The 9,343-nt window shown below is 36.8% G+C and overlaps 1 protein-coding gene across 1 annotated transcript in view; it reads left to right on the top strand.

Moving 5' to 3' along the window:
• Nucleotides 1–8,995, top strand: part of PEX7 (peroxisomal biogenesis factor 7) — a 77,056-nt gene extending 68,061 nt beyond the window's left edge. Inside the window, exon 10 of the mRNA XM_049654430.1 lies at nt 8,524–8,995. Coding sequence (XP_049510387.1) covers nt 8,524–8,592 — 69 coding nt within the window. The 3' untranslated portion in view covers nt 8,593–8,995. The remainder of the gene's footprint in view (nt 1–8,523) is intronic.
• The last annotated feature ends 348 nt before the right edge of the window (nt 8,996–9,343 follow it).

The following is a 9,343-nucleotide window of genomic DNA, read 5'->3' on the forward strand; positions in this document are numbered from 1 at the left end:
GAAATAAGTTACCTTATCAGTGGCCTGTGTAAACATTTTAATACAATGGAAAGAATTGATAACATTAAGGACTATAATGCATTTTCTAAATTATATATGTATTTAAAGCTATTTTCATTACAAGGTTTCCTTTTCCAAAATTTGCATTTCTATAACCATTATTATCCTGGATGTTCTATAAGAGGTCTTATTTGATCCACCAGTGGCATATTTTTATTATAAACTTTCTATCGACTGGATTTGTTTATTTAATATCCTTGGGCCTGCTGTAGAATCTAGCCAGTACTTTGCACATAGGAAATGCTGAAATATTTGTATAATACAGTTGCTCCCAAGCATTCTGTGTGTGACATTGTCATGATGTGTGTGCCATAGCTGTATTTAGAAATTAATAGGCTATATTGATAATACATTTCTATTCCATTTTTAAAGAAGCCTTCATTATATGTTTTAAAGAATCGACATAGCAGGAAATTCATATTTCTAATTAGTGTGCTTATTCCTCAAACTTAGAAATACTTGTTTTGCTATCAAAAGTGAAAATAAAATAACTAAAAATATAACTTATATGGAACTTTATCCTATTAGTTATTCATTATGTAGAAGATAGAAGATTTTAAAAAAATGATGAAGAAGATTCTGTCTTCAAGTTTCACATTAAGTAAAGAAATATAACATTTTGACAGACTACTTTTCCTCTAACGTTGATAACTATAATTTTGAGTTTTAATGAGAAGATGTGCATTTTGATGTCAGATTAAAGGGAATTCAGACAGCCTAGGGATGACACATACTACGGTAGAGGCTTGCAGGTTAAGGAATCAATTTTCCGCTTGAATATCCTTGGGCAGAAGGGGCGGAGTCCGCAGGCTCCGACCCCATGGTGTCCACATACACACTCACCGTCAGGGGAGAGGGTCAAACGAGATGGGCCTTGGCAGCCAGCCTTCATGAAACCCTAGATGGGAGTCAGACACGAGTCAGAAAAAAAGCCTATCTCGAAAGATTAAGAGTTTCATCTGAGGAGTTACAATGCAATTTAGCTGTCTTAAAGCTAGAACTTTTAGTCCTTCATTTATTTGTATTTATTCCACTGCCTAGAACACGTCCCTTCTCTCCAGTGTGTCCCCACCCCCACAAACAACAGCAACAACAAATGCTGTCTGTCTGAGGCACACTTCTCCTGGAAGCCGCAGCTTAGATGATGTTTCTCCCTGAATACATCCACTTTCCTCACATTTGGTTATAGTGACCCCTTCCCTACTTGTCCTGGACGCTATAATTCCTCTATCGTTGCCCATATCTCGCTGCATTGTCTGTGTCTGTTTACTTATTCATTTCTCTGCTGGACTCCAGATCTGTGGAGTCAGAGATCAGGACCATCTTGTTTACTGTAGTGTCCTCAGCATACTTCTGACGGAGGACATGCTCAATAAATATTTGTTAAATAAATTAATATATATGTGTGTATATATATATCTCTCTCTATATATATATAGAGAGATATATATATACATATGAATTATGTTTTTTATGGCTTTGTAATGCAGAGGAATAGTTGACGAACAGTTCCTGGGACATAAAAGAAAGCTGTCTGTGAAGTCCCTTTAAATAATATTCATGACACTCAAAAATCCTGTAAAACCTATACAACCTATTGCCTTCACTGAGATCTCTAACCTCATACCTGACTAGGTGCTCCTCCCCATGAATGAGACTCTACCCCAGAAAATCCTTGGAGGAGGAAAACCAGTGCTCAAACGTGCATTCATTCATTCATTCATTCAACAGGATTTACTAGTTTTACCATATATAAAACGTGAGGAATACAGATTTGGTCAAGATAGATAATTTCTGACTCTAAAAAAAGAAAACCCTCTTCAGGTTTAATTACACAGAAAACCCTATTCAGGTTTAATTACACAAAAATGTTTACATCCATATGTGAATGTTGTTAGAAAACAGAGACCGTATTACCCAGCATGCTTTCATTTTCTTCCTGGTCATCATAAAGCAACAGGGCCTGATTTATTGTACAAGTGTTGTAATGTGTTCAGCTCTAATGCCTGAAAGCTTTTGCTCTATTCGTCCCTTTTATAACAGACTTTTCCCCCCTAAATCTGTATATTATTTTGTCCTGTGCATTAATCTCTAAACCACTTCAGTCCATTTAGAACTCAACAGGATGGGGTGTCTGGGTGGCTCAGTTGGTTAAGTGTCCCACTCTTGGTTTCGACTCAGGTCATGATCTCAGGGTTCATGGGATCAAGCCCGGCTTGAGGTTTCTGCAATGGACGTGGAACCTGCTTAGGATTCTCTCTCTCCCTGTCTGTGCCCTCCTCACTCACACATTCTCTCTCTCTCAAAATAAATAAGCTTTAAAAAAAAAAAAAAAAAAAGAAACCTCAACAGAGTGCAAATATCAAATAAAATAAATAAACATATTGGTTTTAACCATAGCTTACATGATTAATACAATTTTCTCATGTTTTTAAGTAGAAATTCTGGATTCTGGCTCATGCAGAACAGGATCACGAAGCTACATAAACTCTGGGTGTAGGAATGCTTCAGGGAGGGCTGGTGTTTTTCTTCAAAGATAGTTTAATCATGTTTCTTTTTCCTTAGTTCTCCTCCCAATTCGCTATCTTCCTATCACATATCAACCTACCAGATTTGAACCTTAAATTTTAAATAAATGTGAAAATATGGCACAAGATGTTTTCCATTATATTAGTGGCAGATGAACTTTTTCTTTCTCAAGAAAGGAAGAGAATTCTCCCTCAAGAATATTTGAATCTGGGGCACCTGGATGGCTCGCTCAGTTAAGCATCTAACTCTTGATTTCGGCACAGGTCATGATCTCACGGTTCATGGATTTGAACCCTGAATCGGGCTCTAGGCTGACAGTGTGGAGCCTGCTTGGGATTCTCTCTCTTTCCCTCTCTCTCTGCCTCTCCCCTGCTCGCTCACTCATGCTGTCTGTCTCTCTCTCTCAAAATAAATAACTAAAAAAAAAAAGAAGAAGAAGAAGAAGAAGAAGAAGAAGAAGAAGAAGAAGAAGAAGAAGAAGAAGAAGAATATTTGAATCCTACTAAATTTGGGATTTTTTTTTAATCAGCAGCAAAAAAATTCCTGCACTTGACAAAAGCCCAGTTAAGAAAATTGATATACATCAGGCGTTCTCTATCTGGGGTTCTCCATTCTGGCTGCATTTTAGAATGTTCCCTAGGTGATTATAATACTCAGTTGGGGAATGCTCTGGATTAACTTCTTTTGAGAATCTGAAGAAAATGATTGATTCTTTCTACCCTCCTACCAAAATATATATATATACACACAAAATGTTGCATTTACAGACTCTGAATTCCCTCCGTGAGCTTGATTTGGAAATCCCAGGCTGTACATCAGCCCTGGGTGATACCAATGAAGCTGACCCCCAGTACCACACTTTGAGAACCAGTGCTTTGAGGATAGGGACCAGCCCTCTGTGTTTTCACAAGTCTCCCAGGTGATTTAGTGTGCTTTAGCACACTAAAGCTTAAGAACCACTGCCCTAAAGAAAGACTTCCAGAAAACGACAGTTGAATAGAATGCTTTTGGCTTATTTCAGGGTTAGATGTTTGAAAAAACAGCCATATGAAGAATGACTTTGTATTTTTTGTAAAACCACTTTTTCGGCACTGAATGACTTTTGTGATGGAAGCATGTTATATATTTCTCTTATAGCCAGTCAAGTGGTAAGAAAAATTTTATCTCTTCCAATGAACTCGTAAAATGATCATGATATTTGCATATCTTACATTATCGTTCGCTTTTTTTTTTTTTTTTTTCCTGCCTTTGCTGCCAGGAGATGTAGAGCTCAATTTCATGCCCAATTTTAGCAATTATTCTTAGCTTTGTTTTCTAGCATAATTATCTGCCTATTCTTTCATTTCATGTTTGTTCTTTTAATGAAATGGCTTTTCTGTTACCGTGTTATCTCCTGTGAGAAAGCAAGGGTCGTTACGTTCTATAGAAATAAATAACGGTTACCCTGTCGAGGCAAATAAGCTATATTCCTGTCTGTGGCCATGTTAAAGAATAATTTCAAAACAGTGATCATGACTCTCACACAGATGTATTATGAACATGGGTTAAAGATTTATGCAACTCATGATAGATTTTACAACTAGCTCAGAAGAACCAAAGAACAGACATATATAGACAATCACTGAATGCTGAGATGCACCTACTAATAGGTGCAAAACTGGTCGATATCCACAGGGCAATAAAGTGTAATGGTTGGAATTCACTCTGGGGGGTAGGAAGAAGCATCAGTTGCAGGTCCACAGGACAACATTCACTTGCAACTTTAATGGATGAGAATCATTTGATTACTATCAGTTTTCTATGACTTTCAGAGCTGTAAAATAATCCAGTCAAAGACAGTGAAAGGCATAGACCCCTATAGAATCAGGAATCCTGTGGGGCCCTAGGACAATGCCAGCATTTCCCCAAAACAACACCTAGCAATCTTTTTGCTGATGGCCGTCTTTCAGTTTTCCTGACAGCAAGGTAATGGGCAAGGAAGTGAGTCCTCATATCGGAGACTGAAACTGAGAAAGAGGATCTTTAGTAGATGAGAAAGGAGATACCCTATTATCGTCTTCTTCTCATTCTGTATCCCGGGTGTGGCCTTGAAGGAGTCATCATAGCCAAGAGTGCCTTCCTGGAGACGGGAGGGAAAGATGGCTTTTGTCGTGAAAAAGCAGGATAGGAGCTAGGAAAGATTCCTCACTTTGTGTGACCGGCTAAAGAATGAGTCAGTCTCTTCCTGTAAAGCAGATTGTTTGTTTTCATGGCATTCGCTCTACTTTTCTATCTTTTGGTCTTTTTGTTAACCCTTATTTTTAGCAAAGTATTTTTTTTAATGTCTTTCAGGCTGGCCTCAGATGGGTAATCAGGGACATTAAGAAAGAGCCTGTGTTTCCTCTCAGTCACAGAATTAAGTGGGAAGCAGAGCCTCCAGAGGCCATTGAGGTGGTGGTGGTCATTAATGAGAGCCCTACCCACCACCGCCAGGAACCACACCGTCATCTTTCCTTACCAGGAAATCTGCTGTGCCTGCCTACCTCAGAGAGTCAGGAGCCTCTTTGTTGGTTTAGTAAAGTGCTTTTCTTCTTACATCATCATCGTTATTATTATTATTATTATTATTATTATTATTTTAAGTAGACTTCACACCCAGCGTGGAGCCCATTGCTGGGCTTGAACTCACAGCCACCCAGGCATCCCAGTATTGTTTTTCATTGTAAGCTTTTTTAAACTTGTAGCTGGGGGTTAATTAATCATTTAATGGAGAAATATTATTTGCATTAATTTGAATCAACTATTCATTATTCTGTATCATTGCAGTTTGGGGTCTTTTTGATATGCCAATTAACTTATAGATTTGTGAACATTTACTGATTCGTTGGCCTTGACATTTTTTAGTTATTGTAAGTTGAGTAAATAACATATGGAAAGGTCTAGCACTTGAAAAAGTATACATAGATCAGATAGGGGTAAATTAATATAATGATCTTTGTATCCCATGATATAAAAACTTATAATTGCAGGATTAGACAGGTAAGAAATGTCAGTTTGCCTTTTGTGAAGCACTGTTTATAGTGGACAGACTCCATTGATTGAGGTTCTGGTTCCAGCTCTGCTACTCTAGTATGAACATGAGAACACGATAATCTCTATAATCTTAATCTGTAAAATACATTATTTGAGCTAGTATCTATTGTTATACCAAGACATGATCTATGCCCTCAAAGAGCTGAAGACACATAGCAATAAATACATACAGCCGAATAGTGCAGGTGCTATGGAAGACAGAGAAAGTGATGCTTAAATGATTCTTCAGAAGAGAGGTATCATCTCCAGGCAGAACAAGGCAAGGAGGAGACAGAAGGAGAGGGAGAAGAGAGGTTACTCAGGAGGGGATTGGGAAAAGGACAAGAACACAAGGACAAGAGGCCCAGACTTGACTGTAGGCTCTGCAATAAGAAACAAAAGAAGTAGGTAGCAACCAAATGTTGAAGAGTCTGGTATTTAATGCTGAAATTAAAAAGTTTGACTAAAAGGTCTCTACTATTCTCTATAGTTGGGATTCTGATCTAAAATACTGTTATTGAGTGATAAGGAGTTAATATATTCAGATTAATCTGAGGGGTTCTTGGACGCAGTCAGTTGACAGCCAGATGATTAGACTGTCCACTAAGACTTTGAGTTCCCTTGTGAAACTTGTAGCCTTTGTAACCATTAAAGGATGGGAAATTGAGTGAAAATACCTTTAGTCAAAATCTCTCTCATGCCACTTCATCCTTCACGTCACTGTCTACATTTTTTCTTGTATTGTTTTTTTTATTGTGAAAAATTTCAAGTGCCTAAAAAGTAAACAGAATAGGATAATGAACTTCCATTACCCAGCATAACGATGATCAACATTCTTGTTTTATTTATTCCACTACTCATGTCCCATCCCCATTCAGTTATTATTATTGTTGTCATTATTATTCTTACTACTTCTAGGTATCATTCATATACATCAAAATGTACAAGTCTTAGATATATGTTTTGACAGATACACTCTGTAATCTAATCCCAATGCAATAGAGAACATTTACATCTTCCTCCAAAATTCCCTTTTATCTCTTTCCAGTCTCTCCCTATCCCCATATCCACCTTCAACTAAAACAAAACAAAACAAAACAAAACAAAACATGACCCTATTTTTTTTTACCTTAGATTAAGTTCTGCCTGTTTTAGAATATATAAGATATATATATATATGATGATATATATTATGTTTTCTTCTTAAAGGTTTATATGTTTAGCTTTTATGTTTAGGTTTATGGCCCACCCACCGGAAATTATTTTTTGTTTATGGTGTGAAGTTGGGGCTGAGGTTCATTTTTTTTTTTCCCATATGGATATCCAGTTCTAGCACCATTAGTTGTAAAGACTTTCCTTTCTCTATTGAATTGTTTTGGTACATTGGTTGAAAAGGTATTTTCCAAGTCTGGAGTCTATTCCTGAACTCTCTTCTGTTCCTTGATCTACTTGTATATCCTTATACCTATATTGCACTGTTCTGATTACTATAATTTTATGGTAAGTCTTGAGTCAGGTAGTGTAAGTAGTACAGTTTTGTTGTTCTTTTTCAAGATTCTTTTGGCTCCTCTGGGTCCTCTACATTTCCACATAAACTTTAAAATTCATCTTGTCCGTTTTCATTAAAAAAAACCTTCTGAGATAATGAATTATTTACAAATTATTGGGGGGGGTAGAATTAAATTGTTAATGATATGGAATCCATGAACATAGTTCCTCATTTATTTAGGCCTTCTTCAATTTCTCCTAGCAGTGTTTTCATTTTTAGCGTGGCTGTTTTGCACGTCTTTTGTTAAATGTGGTATTTTGTTATTTGATACTATTGCAAATGAATTTTTCAATTCTGTCCTGCTAGTATATAGAAATACGGTTGATTTTGTATGTTAATCTTATACTCTGATACATTGTGATACTCACAAGGTTTTTAACACAGTTCCTGAGCACCATGGACTTTCTTCCCTTCATGTTTTTATGATTTTTTAGACCTAAATTTCCTTGTCTCCCGTGTCTGCCCCTAAAGAGGGCCAGTGTGAATGCCACAGCATTTGTGAAGTCTTCTGACACCACCCCACTTGGATTCAGATAGTTCCTCCTCTGAGAGTCTCTATTAGAGGACTTTCCACTTTGGGTCTTGTGTGAACCATTCTGTGAAGGCAAGAGCCATACTTTATCTCCTTTCTATCCCCATAATACCTAGCATGGTGCTTTGGTTCCCAGTTTACGAGTGGGTTTTTTCAACATTTACCTTGGGACACAGAGGGGATTATTTGGTTCGGAGGTGAGGTGGGGCCCAGGTAAGGTCATAGGGGACAGGAAATCCTTACAGGCAACTTCTATCAATTGGAAACAATCCGTGAAGTGTATCTGAAAAAGGGAAAATAGACCTTCCTATTTAAAATAATGGTTCCCAATGGGTGAATCTACTCCCACTTTAAATGACTTCCGCATTTGCTGCCTATTTGGAACATTTGTAGATTATGTTTCTTTTCTTTCTTTTTTTCGTTTTTTTTATTTATTCTCAAGTCAGCTAACATACAGTGTAGTCTTGGCTTCAGGAGTAGATTCCAGTGATTCATCACTTATATACAACACCCAGTGCTCATCCCAACAAGTGCCCTCTTCAGTGCCCATCACCCATTTTCCTCACCCCCATCGACCCTCAGTTTGTCCTCTGTATTTAAGAGTCTCTTATGGTTTGCCTCCCTCTCTGTTTTTATCTTATTTTTCCTACCCTTCCCTTATGATCATCTGTTAGTTTCTCAGATTCCACATATGAGTGAAATCAAATGATGTCTCTGACTTATTTCGCTTAGCATAATACCCTCCAGTTCTATCCACGTTGTTGCAAATGGTAAGATTTCTTACTTCCTTTTTGTTTTCTAGGTGGCTGATTGTGCTTGGGATGAAACGATAAAGATATATGATCCTGTTTGCCTTACTATGCCTGCGTGAGATACACTCCTCCAGTCAGAAACAAAGGAGATTGTCTGAGAACTACTTAACAGGGAATAAATTAACTATTAATGACATATATATGCTTTTATATGCTATGCAGATTTCAAATTTTAAAAATTGACCCTGGAATTAGTTTTGAGGCAGCTGATAAAGACTTTGGCTCACCATATAAGCCTGGTACATAAGCCATATTTCTTAAAATCCTAAGAAATAATTGATGTGATGGAATATCTTGTAGTATCCATTAAACTGTAATCTCTGTGTTATAAAGTGGATTAAAATATGGGAGATCTGTAGATTATATTGTTAGTGATATATTTCATTTTTAATTTGCCACTTTTGATGTAAAATATAATCACTGCTGTTGGTAAAAATCAAAATAAACTATATCTCTTGATTACTTATGATTTTATGACATCCTATCAAGGTTGCTTTTTCTAACATAGTATACATATGAATATAGTGCTATATGTAATATAGAGTTTATTATGGTTCAGTAACAGGGCTCTAATATAGATTTGATTTATTCAGCAATATTTATTGAGTGTCTACTGTGTTCTTGACATAGAGACTGAATGAGACTGTCTCAAGGATGGGTGGCATGCTTTAAGAACATGGAATGCTGTGAGTTAAGAGCTTACATGTTTTTTATATTTATTCACATCTTTTTAGGTAGTATAAGCTTTGCTCTGTATTTCTCTTTCCTACTTTTCTACCATCAAATTTTTTAAAAAATTGGTCACTGGGA

This window comes from Panthera uncia (genome assembly GCF_023721935.1).
Source record: "Panthera uncia isolate 11264 chromosome B2 unlocalized genomic scaffold, Puncia_PCG_1.0 HiC_scaffold_24, whole genome shotgun sequence".
NCBI classification, from domain to species: Eukaryota; Metazoa; Chordata; class Mammalia; order Carnivora; family Felidae; genus Panthera; species Panthera uncia.